Source organism: Aulonocara sp. 'chitande type north' Nkhata Bay, linkage group LG7 (genome assembly GCF_057382095.1).
Source record: "Aulonocara sp. 'chitande type north' Nkhata Bay isolate Kocher_YH1m ecotype deep benthic linkage group LG7, A_spYH_male_GT1.1, whole genome shotgun sequence".
Taxonomy (NCBI): domain Eukaryota; kingdom Metazoa; phylum Chordata; class Actinopteri; order Cichliformes; family Cichlidae; genus Aulonocara; species Aulonocara sp. 'chitande type north' Nkhata Bay.
The window spans coordinates 7,709,580-7,727,455 of record NC_141350.1 but is presented as its reverse complement, the minus strand read 5'-3'; the positions used below and the strand labels follow the sequence as shown (position 1 = coordinate 7,727,455).

The 17,876-nt window shown below is 40.0% G+C and overlaps 2 protein-coding genes and 1 long non-coding RNA gene across 3 annotated transcripts; all 3 read right to left on the bottom strand.

Annotated features, from left to right (window-relative positions):
• Window positions 1-82: 82 nt before the first annotated feature.
• LOC147324451 (cocaine esterase-like) lies at window positions 83-7,135 on the bottom strand. The gene is made up of 14 exons (XM_086298258.1): window positions 6,882-7,135; window positions 5,374-5,566; window positions 5,156-5,297; window positions 4,790-4,923; window positions 2,095-2,248; window positions 1,901-2,005; window positions 1,697-1,795; window positions 1,409-1,552; window positions 1,225-1,302; window positions 990-1,137; window positions 727-876; window positions 569-641; window positions 277-500; window positions 83-173 (listed from the first exon to the last, which is right to left on the bottom strand). Exons 1-13 carry the CDS (start codon window positions 6,955-6,957, stop codon window positions 314-316), a joined length of 1,683 nt encoding a protein of 560 aa, XP_086154384.1. The 5' UTR covers window positions 6,958-7,135; the 3' UTR covers window positions 83-173; window positions 277-313.
• A 479-nt stretch (window positions 7,136-7,614) lies between these two features.
• LOC147324450 (fatty acyl-CoA hydrolase precursor, medium chain-like) lies at window positions 7,615-13,994 on the bottom strand. Its single transcript, XM_086298260.1, has 13 exons — window positions 13,564-13,994; window positions 12,212-12,404; window positions 11,994-12,135; window positions 11,629-11,762; window positions 9,859-10,012; window positions 9,667-9,771; window positions 9,443-9,541; window positions 9,164-9,307; window positions 8,980-9,057; window positions 8,745-8,892; window positions 8,482-8,631; window positions 8,324-8,396; window positions 7,615-8,248 (listed from the first exon to the last, which is right to left on the bottom strand). The coding sequence occupies exons 1-13, from the start codon at window positions 13,637-13,639 to the stop codon at window positions 8,062-8,064; spliced, it is 1,683 nt and encodes a 560-aa protein (XP_086154386.1). The 5' UTR covers window positions 13,640-13,994; the 3' UTR covers window positions 7,615-8,061.
• A 2,960-nt stretch (window positions 13,995-16,954) lies between these two features.
• On the bottom strand, window positions 16,955-17,530 carry LOC147324449 (uncharacterized). Its single transcript, XR_015130538.1, has 3 exons — window positions 17,360-17,530; window positions 17,168-17,272; window positions 16,955-17,038 (listed from the first exon to the last, which is right to left on the bottom strand). It is a non-coding gene; the product is annotated as an uncharacterized LOC147324449 (long non-coding RNA).
• Window positions 17,531-17,876: the final 346 nt, after the last annotated feature.

Here is a 17,876-nt window from a genome sequence, read left to right as displayed (position 1 = left end):
CTGAAAGTATATTCTAGGGAATGGAGTGCTAAGTTTGCAGTTAATACTAGCACAGGTCACAGACAAACAAAATGCTGCAAAATTGGTTAATCAAATCTTTTTATTTTATAAATGTTTTACAAAACCTATGTTTACAGCGCTTGATTTAAAATATCCTGATACCCTGGATTCAACTAAAAGAAACAAAAGAAAAAAACAAAATATTAATTTAATATTAGAATATGGATAATCTTCACAAGACCTTTAGATAAGGGAATTATGGTTTAGTGTAATTACTTTAAAATTGATGGAGCAGAGACCAGATGTGAGTTTTCTACAGCTCGCTGCGTTCTGCATTTTCCTCATGCTGTTTGATCTTCTCTGGGACGGTCTGAGTCAGGAAGACAAAGCGCTCCTTCTTCAGGTGCTGAGCAGTTACCTGCTTTTTTAAACCAATCGCCAGGTACTTTTCTTCTGCTCCATACTTTGGCCAGTGGACAAGGTTTTGCCCATCAGGAGATCTAAACACACATACATTTGTTATTCAGTTATTAAAAGTGTGAAATTTACAACATTTGGAAATTCCTACCCTGTGCGAGCAAAGTTCCCCCAGTAGCTCATCATGATCTTGCTCAACTGTTCTTCATCCTCAGGGCACGGATCTAAAACGATCATGTTGCAAAACACTTTTCAATCAACAAAACAAAATAGATTGAGCAGTAAGGCAGAGTTTTTATAAAGTCTTACCGGGTAACCTAACATGGGTAGTTGTGAAGCAAAATCCCAAAACTATAAAAATTTCATCTGCATGGTCAGTCCCAACAAAGCTCAGTCTTTTCTGCTGCAGGAATTTGGGAGGATGTTGGTACTCATACAGGTATACAGGAGCGCCTGCATCTAGAATTTGATGAATGTGTGTGATATTTGTTAATGAAAGTGTGTCACAGTAAACATCAAGTGTTGGGTTTTAGGCAGATTTGTATAATCTTTTATTAAACAAATTAAATTACCTCTGTGAGCATTAGCAGCTTTGATCGCTGGAATGGTGAAAAACAAATCTCCAAGCATCTCAGTGTACCCATCTCTGTTTTTCACACGGTCGTCACCATTTCCGATATATTCATCAGCTATCACATCTCTGATAAATGCTGCTTTAGGCTTAAAGAAATAAGCAGCACATCAATCAAAGAAGCTCGAGCAGGTCGGGGACAGTAATATTGTAACATCAAGTGGTGTCTGCCTTACGTCGGGGTAGAAGAAGGAAACCATGTTCAAAAGAAATTCCCGATCTAGTCCTTCTGTCCAGTTTTGGGGAGCAAAAAACTAAGGAAATACCAAGCCACATTACTTTTTTTTCAACATTACAAAACAACAACAAACTACATTGAGATCATGGAGCTTTTTATTTACATGTTCCTGTGACACTTACTGATGCAAGCATCCATCCACCTTCATCATTATTGACACCAGTCATGAATGGAACAGCATGGAGTTCATGTTTACGAAACAGCTCATCCACAGGTTTAGTCAGGAAATGTCCATCAACATTTACTTGAAATCTTAATGTTGGATCCTTGAGAAAATAAAATGTACTAAAGTGAAAGATGTGATAGCATGAACAGAGCTGAGGGAGAAATCAAAGGCTTCAAAGAAATATTGTAGAAGACATAATAATCATATTCAGCTATTTCTATCAGGTATTCACCCATTACCTCACCTGTGTAAAACCCACTATAGTATCAATATCAAGGTTTCTCATGCAGTCACTGATCTTCTTTGTGCTTTCAAGACTGCAGCCAGATGCATTTGCAACTGCCTGAGGTGAAATGTCAAATATAAATGTCAAATATTTAGGAAAAGAACTCAATTGCAATATACTCATTAATGTGCAACAGAAATGTTATTAAGCCTCCAAAAAGACCTTGGCAATTGGAAGAGGATTATTTGCAACAAGTACATTCATTGCAGCTGTGCCACTCTCAGCAATAGCACGGTGAAACAGCCCATCAGACAGTGGTGACAGGAGCTGGTGATTCAAGTAACACATCACATATTATTTTTTTTTTTTTAGAGTGAAAAAGTTTATATAAAGTTCCTCTAACTGTAGATTCTTACCAGAAGAGACACGCTCACTCCACCAGCAGACTCTCCAAATATAGTAACTAATCCTGGGTCTCCTCCAAAGTTGTGAATGTGCTGCTGGATCCACTTGAGAGCTTCAACCTGGTCCTGCATTCCAAAGTTCCCTGAAATGTGCTCATCTCCAGTGCTGATAGAACAAATTGCCATTTTTATAATGTATTTTCCCTGATTGAAACATCTTTTCACAAGAGACTTTTATCCATGTGTTTAAAGCATCTGTGAGGACACATGTGTTAGGTCTGCACTCGCAAGCCTCGCTGGCTCAGAGACTTATCTCAATGAACAAAGCAAGACAACCAGAGCTCAATCGGCTTTCACTTGCGCAAGGGTAGCTGGTCCGGTCAGGATCCAGAGCTTCAAGCTCCTCACCTGATCCCAGACAATTCCAAATTCCAGCCTCCCCTTGCAGCCTTTTTATTTAGTGAACACAGTTACACAATCCCCCATTGTAAAACCCATATGATGTGTCGTAAAAGCTGAGGCACTGTGTGTGTGCATGCACGTGTGAGCATGTGAGTGCACGTGTGTGTATGTGTTAGTATGTGGCTGCAGTGTTGGGGGAGTAACGTAATACATGTACCGCCGTTACGTATTTAAAATACAAAATATGAGTAACTGTATTCCGTTACAGTTACCGTTTAAAAAGGTGGTATTTAGAATACAGTTACTTTGTTCAAATAAAGGGATTACACAGCGGTCTTTTCCTGCTTCATATGTTAGACTATGCCCTCTCCATTTTTGGTAATTCCACGCCGGTGGAAACCCAAACAAAACACGCATTAAGAGGCTCAAATGCCTGTGTCTCAATCTCGCGTCTCATAATGACATGAGGAAGTATTTTTTAAAATTACAGGAGAGTGGAAAAGTATGAGTTGTCACCGAGCAGAAACAGGAGCTGGAAGAGTAAATATAACAATAACCACTGCAGCCAAAAAGAGTTCCTGACGAGCCCAGTTGTAAGTAAGCTATTAAGACTCGACTGTACGCTGTGTTCCGTTGGAGCAGCCTTTCAACGCCTCTCTCTGTCTCTCGCTAGAAAAGTTGACCCAGACAACAAAGTAAAACTAGTTTTCGGCTACGAGCTCAACACGAAACTCGACATATTAGCCAGACGGTTCGGTTTGGAGCCGCGAACCTGTTTTATATATGCGCAGAATAGTTTTCTACACGAGCTCGCTGCAAAAAGTGCAGCCTTACCTAATGTCCACCCTACGTTTACTCATTTTATATTAAGATTTAAAATCTAGTTGCTATGGGTATGGTGAGTAACCTTCAGTAATAGTAATAAATCACACAGCAATAGTACATTCATGTAGTTGTAAAAAGCTTGATAATATATTAAGTAATCCAAAGTATTCAGAATACGTTACTCTCACTGAGTAACGTAACGGAATACGTTAGAAAATACATTTTTTGAGGCATGTGTTCTGTAATCTGTCGTTGAATACATTTTAAAAGTAATCTTCCTAACACTTTGTGTATATGTCTTTGTATACGTGACTTCCTGGTTACAACCGTTTTAACCGCATTTTTAGTCATAAAAGGGTCATCTGACCCCACCCCATATATGGCTACATACAAGCATAGGTGAGCCCCTAAAGGTCGGGAAGTGAACATTCCTTACCAAATAAGGAAACCAGAACCTTTACATGGAATGTGCCTGCAGTTTGCTAATAGCAAACATGTAGGGGAGGAACAGAAAAATATCTGAACATGCAGTTCAGGACAAGGTTTACAGTTTTAAACACAACAATGACAACTTTTAACAAAATCACTCCAACAACATGTATTAGAACTAATCTGGGATTGAGGTGCGTGAATCTTTTTAGAAAAAAACGTGAGTTTTTTTTCAGTTTAGTGACAGTGTATAAATAATAGAAAAAGTTGTGACTATTAGCTCTAAAATGATTTCAAGAACTTTCAAGGTGAAATTGAATAAAGTAGTGCCGAAGGTGGCCAATTTCACCCTGAGGTTGATCTTGAAATTCAACAGAAAGTCCAGTGCTATTGGCAGCAGATAGTAGTGCCAGGATTCTGATACTACTGGACCCCATTTGTGCAGTTGGGCAGTAACTGCATATGCCACTTCCACATATTTGTTGAAGCTGAGTGATACGGTAAGGCAATCAAAAACCAAGCTATTGCATGTTTATACAACATGATAAATAAAGCAAACTTTAAATCCTTTTTCATATTAGATCAGATAAAAAAGCAGAACAACAAATTCATTGTATGTTCTAATTTGGAAACTTGAGTTCATTTACATTCCTATGATTAAAACATCGAGTGACCTTTTACCCTGCTTGGGATAGGGTTCCAGGGGTCCCACCCTGGAGCCAGGCCTGGGGAGGGTTCATGAGTAAGGGGAGAGGGAAGTGGGAGATCGACAGACAGATTGGTGTTGCAACACCTGCCTTCTCCCAAGGGTGGATGGCCTCTCCCTAAAAGATATGGTAAGGGGTTCGGCCATTCGGGAGGGGCTCAGAATAGAGCCACTACTCGTCCACATCAAAAGGAGCAAGTTAAGGTGGTTTAGGCATCTGACTAGAATGCCTCCTGGACGCCTCCTGGGTAAGGTGTCCTGGGCTCCCAGTGTCCCACTGAGAGAAGGCCCTGAGGCAGAGCCAGGACATGCTGGAGAGATTATGGGTGGATGAAGTTTATTTACCTGAGAAAACCCAGAAGTCCCAAGCGATACTGGATCAGAACCACAACTACATCCTGGTAAGCAGCCAGGGGAGAGCCATCATATGTTGAAGCTGATCCCAGCGTAAAACCCCCACCATGAATCCAGACCATGACCTGGACAGAACAATAAAATACCATTTCTTCAAAGCTTAGAGGACCATTTGGAGTGTCAGTTACAATAACTAATCTAATAACTAATAACAAAAAGTAATTTAAATGTTAAACAAACAAAAACACTCAAGTTTACATTTTAGATGATACAATTAACAACTGAGTTCTAAAGAATGGTGTCTTTATTGAGACTGTGATTAGGCAACAGTCAAAACCTACAGCTAAAGATTCTTACTGGGAGCTTGGCATTATTAGCTCTTTTAGCAGGAGTGTATATGTTGAGGTAAAGACAGTCTTCAGAGATGTCTGGTACTTCTGCCAGCAGTGCACCGAGTTTATTAAGCATATCCAAAACAGCTTCTTTAGACTGAATGCACCTTAAAGAGAGACAATGCTAATTTTACAAATAAAGCCAATAATTCCTCCAAGTATGTTGAAGTTCACATTTCTTACATTGGTGGCTGTTTAGTGGCATCTCTTACTCCTTCCCATCTTTCTGCAGGCTGAGGTGGAGCCAGTCTCAAGGAAGGGCCGAGGGGTGGTTTGGCAAATGGGACACCCAGGTAGGCATGGACGCCAGTCTCCTTCCCTTTCACACTCACATACTCACCTTTCAGGCTCCCGAGCTTTGTGCGGACTACAGGTGCTGTCAGGATATTAGAAATGACTGAAAATCTTAACATAAAACTTCACATCGTCCCCCTTTAATTGTGGGACAATTAAAGGATTATTCTATTCTATTCTATTCTATTCTATATTTTAAAAATAAAATAAATCTTCCAGTGAAAAGTATTTTGCTCAAAACATGCAATAATTGACTGCTCTCTATAGCTCAGTTTTATGCAGACTATGTTCATCAGACAAGTTTAAAATTGCTCCTTATAGAACTTTTCATGTGACACAGTCATATAAAGCCATGTTAAAAAACAGTGTTACAATACTGTTTGTATAACTAAGTCAAATACATGAGCAGCCTGAATGGAATTTTATGAATTGGTTAATTATGAAAATGAATTCAATATCAAGAAAACTCTGGTTCGCCACTATATTAATCCTCAGGATTTGAGATAACCACATTCAGGAAACGAATACAATTTCATATTTTGCTGTGGACAATTTAATTCCTATCCTAATATTGATTAAATTCTAATTTAATTAATTTATTGATGCAGACCATTTGGTGGATTAAGTTGCTTAAGCTACAGCACCATTACACTAAATAAGCTTTTTTATTATTTTGGTTTAAAATGGTTTAAAAAATCTGAGCAAGTGTGATAGTTCATCATTTATTTGAAAAAAGCCACTTGCTCAAATGGCTTTTTGTTTTGTTGTTTGTTTACCATAAACTTCCTTTGTTGTGTGTTGTGTCTACAGTGATCCTGGTGAAGAAGCAGAGTTGACCATGAGATCTGTTTCTGTTTATTAACAGTCACTGAAGTTAGCAAAAAAAAAAGCTATCTATATATATCTATATATATATATCTATATATATATATCTATATATATATCTATATATATATATATATATATCTATATATATATATATATATCTATATATATATATATACACATATACATATATATACATACATATACATATGCTGACATACTACCATCTCCCATGGGTACACCATACTTGGTTCTTTGCTATCGTTCACCTTTGAACACAGTTTGTAGGTAAAAAGTCACCTGGACTTAGAACACAAAAGTTGATGTTTAATTATCAGCATTTATTATGACTATTATAGCCATCATACCACTGAAGATGATACTACAGCCAGATTTAAAAAGAAGCTTTTCAAAAAGCGACTGTGCAAAAAAAAAGGAAAAGAAGAAAAACATGCACTACACGTAGGTTTAAGGAACACACACACACTTAGGTTTAAAGAACACACACATTACACAGAAATTAGGTGATGTTACAAAGGTCATTTTGCTAAGAACAGTTTTATCCTACTTACCCTGAAGTTCTGCAGCAGCACAGAGGAATAAACCGGATACAAAGAAGAAGAAATTGTGCTTTGCATGCAACTCCATGGTCAGCTCTGTGGATTGCTAAATTCTGCAGATTTTTCAAGAACCGAGCGCAGAACAAAGAGATATAGGAAGTGCGTCCTCATATAAAGGCTTCTTCTTTTCTCTTTCACAAAGAGGAAAATATAGTGTCTCTAGCAAGATATGCTGTCATTCAGTTTGACGCCAAACCATCACGGGACTAAAGTCCAATCTAAAGTCTAAGCTTTAGGATCGATTCAGGACTCAATCCAGAAAAGTTTCGCCGCTATCGTAATGACCAACTTTTTCTTGCAATCCTTTTTTTTTTCGTCTGCCTGTCTGAAAAGCTCAAAATGTGAATTTGGTTACAAGTTTATTCATATGAGCACATGCTGTGTCACAGGCTCTTGAACTATGATACAGTAATTAATACAAGTGCAGTTGTTTTTGCTTGCATTGCATTTCTCATGACCCACACAGACACAGAGGTGTTGCCACAGTTGCTCGGGAGGACTTCTGAAGGTTGAATGCACACAAGAGAAAATGTAAGAAAAAACTGAACTGAATTTTCCGGGAAGAACCCACTTTAGGGATTAGTAAAGTTTTATCTAATTAATCTGATAGGATGTTTGAGGGAATGGAGTGCTAAGTTTTCAGGTAAAAGAAGCACAGGTCACAAACAAACAAAATGCTGCAAAATTGGTTTGTCAAAACTTTTTATTTTATAAATGTTTTACAAAACTTATGTTTACAGTACTAGATTTAAAATACCCTGATACTCTGGATTCAATTAATTGAAAAAAAAAAATCACATTAGAATATGGATGGTCCTCACAAGACCTTTTGATAAGGGAATTATGGTTTAGTCCAGGGGTAGCCAACTCCAGGCCTCAAGGGCTGGTGTCCTGCAGGTTTTAGAAGTCCCCCTGGGTCAACACACCTAAATCAAATCATTAGTTCATTACCAGGCCTCTGAAGAACTTCAAGACATGTTGAGGGGGTCATTTGACCATTTGCATCAGCTGTGTTGGATCAAGGACACATCTAAAACCTGCAGGACACCAGCACTTGAGGCCTAAATTTGCCTACCCCTGGTTTAGTGTAATTACTTTAAAATTGATGGAGCAGAGACCAGATGTGAGTTTTCTACAGCTCGCTGCGTTCTGCATTTTCCTCATGCTGTTTGATCTTCTCTGGGACGGTCTGAGTCAGGAAGACAAAGCGCTCCTTCTTCAGGTGCTGAGCAGTTACCTGCTTTTTTAAACCAATCGCCAGGTACTTTTCTTCTGCTCCATACTTTGGCCAGTGGACAAGGTTGTGCCCATTAGGAGATCTAAACACACATACATTTGTTATTCAGTTATTAAAAGTGTGAAATGTGAAATTTACAACATTTGGAAATTCCTACCCTGTGCGAGCAAAGTTCCCCCAGTAGCTCATCATGATCTTGCTCAACTGTTCTTCATCCTCAGGGCACGGATCTAAAACGATCATGTTGCAAAACATTTTTCAATCAACAAAACAAAACAGATCGAGCACTAAGGTAGAGTTTTTGTAAAGCCTTACCAGATAACCTAACATGGGTAGTTGTGAAGCAAAATCCCAAAACTGTAAAAATTTCATCTGCATGGTCAGTCCCGACAAAGCTCGGCCTTTTCTGCTGCAGGAATTTGGGAGGATGTTGGTACTCATACAGGTATACAGGAGCGCCTGCATCTGGAATTAGACGAATGTGTGTGATATTTGTTAATGAAAGTGTGTCACAGTAAATATCAAGTGTTGGGTTTTAGGCAGATTTGTATAATCTTTTATTAAACAAATTAAATTACCTCTGTGAGCATTAGCAGCTTTGATCGCTGGAATGGTGAAAAACAAATCTCCAAGCATCTCAGTGTACCCATCTCTGTTTTTCACACGGTCGTCACCATTTCCAATATATTCATCAGCTATCACATCTCTGATAAATGCTGCTTTAGGCTTAAAGAAATAAGCAACACATCAATCAAAGAAGCTCGAGCAGGTCGGGGACAGTAATATTGTAACATCAAGTGGTGTCTGCCTTACGTCGGGGTAGAAGAAGGAAACCATGTTCAAAAGAAATTCTCGATCTAGTCCTTCTGTCCAGTTTTGGGGAGCAAAAAACTAAGGAAATACCAAGCCAAATTACTTTTTTTTCAACATTACAAAACAACAACAAACTACATTGAGATCATGGAGCTTTTTATTTACATGTTCCTGTGACACTTACTGATGCAAGCATCCATCCACCTTCATCATTATTGACACCAGTCATGAATGGAACAGCATGGAGTTCATGTTTACGAAACAGCTCATCCACAGGTTTAGTCAGGAAATGTCCATCAACATTTACTTGAAATCTTAATGTTGGATCCTTGAGAAAATAAAATGTACAAAAGTGAAAGATGTGATAGCATGAACAGAGCTGAGGGAGAAATCAAAGGCTTCAAAGAAATATTGTAGAAGACATAATAATCATTCTCTATCATGTTTGCACCCATTACCTCACCTGTGTAAAACCCACTATAGTATCAATATCAAGGTTTCTCATGCAGTCACTGATCTTCTTTGTGCTTTCAAGACTGCAGCCAGATGCATTTGCAACTGCCTGAGGTGAAATGTATAATATGAATGTCAAATATTTGTCAAAACAAATCCATTTTAATATTCTCATTATTCTGTGATATAAAAATGTTTTTAACCCTCCAAAAAAGATGAATATGGATAATTAACCTGCGCCATTGGTAGAGGATCATTTGCCATAAGTACATTCATTGCAGCTGTGCCACTCTCAGCAATAGCACGGTGAAACAGCCCATCAGACAGTGGTGACAGGAGCTGGTGATTCAAGTAACACATCACATATTAATTTTTGTTCTAGAGTGAAAAGGTTTATATAAAGTTCCTCTAACTGTAGATTCTTACCAGAAGAGACACGCTCACTCCACCAGCAGACTCTCCAAATATAGTAACTAATCCTGGGTCTCCTCCAAAGTTGTGAATGTGCTGCTGGATCCACTTGAGAGCTTCAACCTGGTCCAGCAGGCCAAAGTTCCCTGAAATGTGCTCATCTCCAGTGCTGATAGATCAAAATGCCATTTTTATAATGTATTTTTCCTAAATGAAATATCTTTTCACAAGACAATTCTATTGTAGGTTTTTTATTGTAGGTTATTGGCAGCAGCTGGCACTACCAGTTCCTGCCAGTAAGTCACTACTGAAACTCGCTACTGGATCTCATTTGTCCATTTGGGGAATAGTAGCATATCCCACTTCCACATATTTGTTGAACCTGACTGACAGGGTAAGGGAGTAAAAAAAATTATTAAGCTATGTTTATACACTGTGAGCCAACAGTTTACCCTGCCTGGGAGTGGGTTACTGGGGCCCCACCCTGGAGCCAGGTTTGGGGATGGCACCTGATGGTGGGAACCTGGGGGCTGGGCCTCAGCACATGGGGTCAGCTTGGGGCGGCCTGAACAAGGGAGATTGGAGGCACTGTAGGGGTCGGGTGCAATGTGTGCCAGTGGTGGCCAAGGGTGGAGACACTGGCAGACCGATGCCTGTCTACTGAGGCTGGCGATGGAGACATGAAACGTCGCCTGTATTGGGGAAGGAGCCTGAGATATTGTGTGAGATTGAGAGGTACCAGACAGATAAAGTCAGGCTCACCTCAATGCATATCTTGGGCTCTGGAACCAGTATCCTGGACAGGAGCTTTACCAACACTGTGTATAGTGTGGGTGGAGTGTTGCTGACTTCGACTGAAGATACTCATGCATAACCAGGAGCGAGGTTACTGAAGCAGTTAAACAACTCCTTGGTGGTAGGGCCCCTGGGGTGGATGAGGTTCACCCTGAGTTCCTTAATGATGTGGATGTTGTAGGGCTATCTTGGTTGAGATGCCTCTACAGTGTTGCGTTGAGATCTGGGGCTGTACCTCTGAATTGGCAGACCTGGGTTGTGCTTCCCATCTTCAAGAAGGGGGATAAGAGGGTGTGCTCAATTATATGGGAATTGCACTCCTCAGCCTCCACAGAAAATCCTATGCCAGGCTGCTGGAAAGAGGAGTCTGTGAGTTAGTCAAACCTCTAGTACAGGAGAAACAATGTGGTTTTCCTCCTGGGTGCGCAACACAGCTCTTTATCATCTCAAGGATATGGTGGGGTGTATGGGAGTTCACCCAACCAGCCTACATTTGTTGTGTGGACTTGGAGAAGGCATTTGATTGTGTCTGTAAGAGTAGATCTTGTGTGAGATGCTTCAGGAGTATGGGGTCAGTCCTGTTGTTTTTATTCATTCTGTCCTTCTACAACTGTTGCAAGCGCTTGGTTTGCAATGCCGGGAATAAATCGGAATTGTTCCTCATGTGTACTGGACTCCACCAGGGCTGCATTTATCACAGATTCTGTTCATAATTTTTATAGACAGATTGGTGCTGTGGCAATGAGCTTTCTCCCAAGGGTGACTGGCCTCTCTCTTAGAGATGGGGTGAGGAGTTTGGCCATTCGGTAGGGGCTCAGAGTAGAGCCGCTCCACATCTAAAGGAGTTTGAGTTAAGGGGGTTCAGACATCTGATTAGGATGCCTCCTGGACACCTCCTGGTTGAGGCGATATGTACTCACAGTCTCCCACTAGGAGGAGGCCACGGGGCAGACCTGTTGGAGAGATTATGGATGGATGGAGTTTATTTACCTGAGAAAACCCAGAAGTCCTAAGCGATACTGGATCAGAACCACAACCACGTCCTGGTAAGCAGCCAAGGCAGAGCCATCATATATTGAAGCAGATCCCAGCGCAAAGCCCCCACCATGAATCCAGACCATGACCTGGGCAGAACAATAAAAGAGCATTCTGTCAAAGATTAGAGGATCTTTTGGAGTCTCAGTCAAGCTACAAAAACTAATCTTTAAGAATTTAAACTTTAAACAGAGAAAACTGTAATGTAAACTTAAGTTTACATTTTAGATGATAAAATGTACAATTGAGTTCTGAAGATGGGTCTCTTTACTGAGACTGTGATTAGGCATCCCTCATAATCTACAGCAAAAGATTCTTACTGGGAGCTTGGCATTTTTAGCTCTGTTTGCAGGAGCATAAATGTTGAGGTAAAGACAGTCTTCAGAGATGTCTGGTATTTCCACCAGTGCTTTACCGAGTTTATCAACCAGATCCAAAACAGTTTCTTTAGACTGAATGCACCTTAAAGAGAGACAATACTAATGATACAAATAAAGCCAATCATTTCTCAAAGTGTGTTGAACCACATGTTTCTTACATTGGTGGCTGTTTAGTGGCATCTCTTACTCCTTCCCATCCTCCTACAGGCTGAGGTGGAGCCAGTCTCAAGGAAGGGCCGAGGGGTGGTTTGGCAAATGGGACACCCAGGTAGGCATGGACGCCAGTCTCCTTCCCTTTCACACTCACATACTCACCTTTCAGGCTCCCGAGCTTTGTGCGGACTACAGGTGCTGTCAGGATATTAGAAATCAGTGAGAATCATAACATAAAACTTTATAATTAAAAAAATTAAATCTTCCATTCAAACGTGCTTTGAAATTATAACAGACATACCAAATTTCTCAAAATATGCAATATCTGGTTCTGGTAACGTCATCAAAAGAAAAACTAGTCAACAATTTGATGAATGGTTTAAAAATACTTAGAGAAAAAGCACTTAAAAATTATAACTAAATTCCTCAAAATATTCAATATTTGAATCCTGGCAGTACCTTATTTTTATGAAGACTATATGTGATACAGTCATATGAAGCCATGTGAAAGAACTAAAACTCAGAGTTCACTATATCATGTAGGTGATCAAAAGAGAAAAAAGTCAGAAAGTTTATTAACTGGTCACTTGTGTAAGTAAAGTCAATACTTTTAGAAATCAAGGGAAAAGTTTAGCTTTTGCTGTGGACAATTAATCCCCATCTTTATAGTGAGGGCGCTAACTAAAGCACTAAATGATAATGTTTTGGTTTAAACCAGACATTTAAATAATCTAACCAGCTGTGATATGTCATCATTAATTTGAAAAAGGCTACTTGCTAATTCATTTATTTATTTTTACCATAAGCATTCTTTGTTGGGTGGTGTCTACAATTATCCTGGTAAAAAAGCAGAGTTGAGCATGAGATCTGTTTCTGTTTATTCACAGTCACTGCAATACTCCATTTATTCTTTAACAGCATGAAGTCAGCAAAAAAGAAATTTGCTTAATAACACTTGCACCCTGTCCTACTGAAAAGTTATCTTCAATCCTCTCCTATCAGCACACCTAGCCTGGTTATCTCCAATCTTTCACCTTTGAACGAAGTGCAGGTGCAACGTAAAGTTAACCTTATGTCCATTTTATTTTAAATCATGTCTAATATACAGCTACAGTGTAATGAAATTAACAGTGTGGTCCGAACTGCTTCTGTTTTTATTATAATTATTACTGCCATAATACCACTCAGGGATGATTGATTGCAGCTGCCAGATTTATGCAGATATTTTTCAAAGAGAGACTCGTGTAATAAAAACATGCACTGCCTGTACGATACACAAACACAAAAGCATAAATTACACATAACTTAAGTGTTGTGACAAAGGTCATTTTGCAAAGAACTGTTTTCACCTACTCACCCTGAAGGTCTGCAACAACACAGAGGAATAAAACGGACATCAAGAAGCAGAAAGTCTGCTGCACACGGAACTTCATGGTCGACTCTGGATTACAAAACCAGGCAGATTCTCAGAGATGTGAGCCAAAAAGCCAACAGACAGAGAGAGTGCTTCCTCTTGTTAAGCTTTTTCCTTTTCTCTTTCACATAGGGAAACAGCTAGTTTCTCTTACAGGATGTGACGTGATTCATTCAGTTTGACACGGGACTAAAGTCCAACCATACAGTGAAGTGTGTCCAGAACACCTTCTCCTTCTTTGTTTTAGACCTGTGTAACCGGTTTCTGCTTCACCCCGCTGCAACAGTTCGGCCCAAACAGACTCCTCGACTCTGCGTTGTGTAGTGTTTTTAAAAAGACAAGGAGTCTCTGATCGATCGTTGCCACTTTATTTTCTGAATGGAAACAACGGTGTATTATCAGTGCACAGGCTCGCCACACACCACTCCGCACAGCACACTACGGCAGAACATCTCATTAGCATTCCGCTTTAGCATACAGTTTCACACATTAATAAACAAATGAAAAGTACATAAAACTGGTGTTGGACATGTGTCCACTAAGCACTTATTACACTCGGTGCTCATCAGCTAATCAAACATGTTTATGTGTCTGTACTACTTAGCTATATCGTGTGCGGAACAATACAACTCACCTCTCGTATGGCTACGACAGACTGGCAGCGATTACTGCAGCCAGCCTCACCTAACCAGCCACACCGAGAGGGGGGGCGCTGTTTCCCCATTACACTGATATTTGTGGCAAGTGGAATAATACCACATAAACACTGTTACACCTGCTTGACTACAGTGCTTTATTTAATGAAGGGGGATTTATTTTAATTATGGATTTTTATAAAGCCTTTGTGTTGATCAACTTTTCATAATAAAAACTTGCCTCGCTTTGGTTGCAGACATATGTTCCTCAGGTTAATCAGAATGTAATAAATGGCTTAGTACATTTAGGTCAACATTCACGTTCAAGGTTTGAAATCAAAAGGGGAGATAAGACAAAGATGTGCTATTTCACCTTTAATGTTTGTAATGGTAGCAGAAGATTTACCCCAAAACACTGACATGGAATGGTATTAATATCATACGAAATCAATTAACAGTAAGTCAGTTGGCAGAGATTTCCTCCCGTTTGTGACAGCTCCACATTGAAACATTGAATTTTGTGAAGGAGAAAAGGAGTAAACTCTCTAACAAACTTTAGAGAACATTCTTACTGATTTTTTTAGCCATTATTTTCATCTTTCAAACTTTAACCAAAATAAGAAAAACAAATTTTCACACCTAATACTTCCTAAAGCGAAAGAATTCATTTTTAAAAATTGAAATTAAATGTATCCAACTAATGATAATCTGTATTTAAAGTATTCCAGTTGTACAGCTTAAGCACTTTAGTTATTTCATGCCACGAGATGTTTTAATAGCTTACACAATATTTGCCTTGCTTTATACCTGCAATCTTATTCCTTGTAGATTTTTTATTTTGTGGAGATACAGAAATTCTTTTATTGCTGCCATATAATCTGCATCATTATAATTGCATTAATAACATTCTTTACAGCATTATTTCATCTAATAATATTTCTCACAGTATTGATACTGCATTACAGTTGTTTATTGAAGATGTCCATTTGAGGATCCTTCCATTATGTTAACTTTTATTACAAGTACGGTTAGAAGTATTTTATACACATTGCATATCTGTGCTTATTTTGAGTTGATGTTCGGTTCATTAAGGGTCTTAAGCTTCACTGGCGTGACTGTCCAGGTGATACATGCTGAGGGAAACTAGAACATAGAAGGATAACTGCAATGGATGCTTACAGTACATATAATACATATAATCTAGGAATGTGTCCGGCCTGAGGCCTTAACTTATTTGGTGTATTACTACACTCAACAAAAATATAAATGCAACACCTTTGTTACTGCTCCCATTCCCCATGGGATGGACGTAGAGACCTAAAATTCATTCCAGATACACAATATAACCATCCCTCCCAAACAGTGGTCACAAATCAGTCCAAATGTGTGGTAGTGGGCACATCTGCTATATTGAGATAATCCATCCCACCTCACAGGTGTGCCACATCAGGATGCTGATCTGACATCATGAGTAGTGCACAGGTGTACCTTAGACTGCCCACAACAAAAGGCCACCCTGGAATGTGCAGTTTTGTCTCACAGCAAAATGCCACAGATGCCACAAGCAATGAGGGAGCGTGCAATTGGCATGCTGACAGCAGGAATGTCAACCAGATCTGTCGCCCGTGCATTGAATGTTCATTTCTCAACCATAAGCCGTCTCCACAGGCGTTTCAGAGAATATGGCAGCACATCCAACCGGCCTCACAACCGCAGACCTCGTGTAACCACACCAGCCCAGGACCTCCACATCCAGCAGGTTCACCTCCAAGATCGTCTGAGACCAGCCACCCAGACAGCTGCTGGAACAATTGGTTTGCACAACCAAACAATTTCTGCACAAACTGTCAGAAACCGTCTCAGGGACGCTCAACTGCATGCCCGTCGTCCTCATCGGGGTCTTGACCTGACTCCAGCTCGTCGCCGTAACAGACTTGTGTGGGCAAATGCTCACATTCGATGGCGTCTGGCACGTTGGAGAGGTGTGCGCTTCACGGATGAATCATGGTTCACATTGTTCAGGGCAGATGGCAGCTGAGAATGTCCCAGTTCTTGCATGGCCAGCATACTCACCGGACATGTCACCCATTGAGCATGTTCGGGATGTGCTTGACCGGCGTATACGACAGCGTGTACCAGTTCCCACGAATATCCAACAACCTCGCACAGCCATTGAAGTGGAGTGGACCAACATTCCACAGGCCACAATTGACAATCTGATAGACTCCATGCGACGATGTGTTGCACTGCATGAGGCAAATGGTGGTCACACCAGATACTGACCGGTTCTGGGTCCCCAGACCCCCAATAGCGCAAAAAAACTGCACATTCCAGGGTGGCCTTTTGTTGTGGGCAGTCTGAGGTACACCTGTGCACTACTCATGATGTCAGATCAGCATCCTGATGTGGCACACCTGTGAGGTGGGATGGATTATCTCAATATAGCAGATGTGCCCACTACCACACATTTGGACTGATTTGTGACCAGTGTTTGGGAGGATGTTTATATTGTATATCTGGAATGAATTTTAGGTCTCTACGTCCATCCCATGGGGAATGGGAGCAGTAACAAAAGTGTTGCGTTTATATTTTTGTTGAGTGTAGCTGAGGGAGAAATCAAAGGCTTCAAAGAAATATTGTAGAAGACATAATAATCATTCTCTATCATGTTTGCACCCATTACCTCACCTGTGTAAAACCCACCATAGTATCAATATCAAGGTTTCTCATGCAGTCACTGATCTTCTTTGTGCTTTCAAGGCTGCAGCCAGATGCATTTGCAACTGCCCGAGGTCAGATATAAAATAGAAATGTCAAATATTTGTCAAAACAAATCCATTGCCAGAGTTACCTTATTCTGCAACAAAAATGTTTTTAACACACTCTAAAAAGGAAGAATATTGATAATTAACCTGCGCCATTGGTAGAGGATTATCTGCCACAACTGTATCCACAGCAGCTGTGCCACTCTCAGCAATGGCACGATGAAACAGCCCATCAGACAGTGGTGACAGGAGCTGGTGATTCAAGTAACACATCAAATATTAATTTTTGTTCTAGAGTGAAAAGGTTTATATAAAGTTCCTCTAACTGTAGATTCTTACCAGAAGAGACACGCTCACTCCACCAGCAGACTCTCCAAATATAGTAACTAATCCTGGGTCTCCTCCAAAGTTGTGAATGTGCTGCTGGATCCACTTGAGAGCTTCAACCTGGTCCAGCAGGCCAAAGTTCCCTGAAATGTGCTCATCTCCAGTGCTGATAGATCAAAATGCATTTTTTTGACTGAAACATCTTTTTATAAGACACTTTTATTTATGTCTTTAAAGCAGATGACCTTTTATACCAGACCCCACCCTAACACATGATCACAATCATGCCTCAGTTTGATCGGAGCCTTTTCCTCACAACATGAGGAAAAGCGAGCGGTTGCTGTAATTCCTCCAATATTAAAGACTTATGACAAGATGATATGATATACAGACCGTAGAAAAAGTCTAACATTGAAGTGTGTGCATTCTTAGAGCATCAGTGGCCTTATAGCAGTCACAGAAGGAGTCATGAGTCATATCTTGTTAATAATTTTACCTCCTCACTACGTACGACTCTGGATACTGTAGC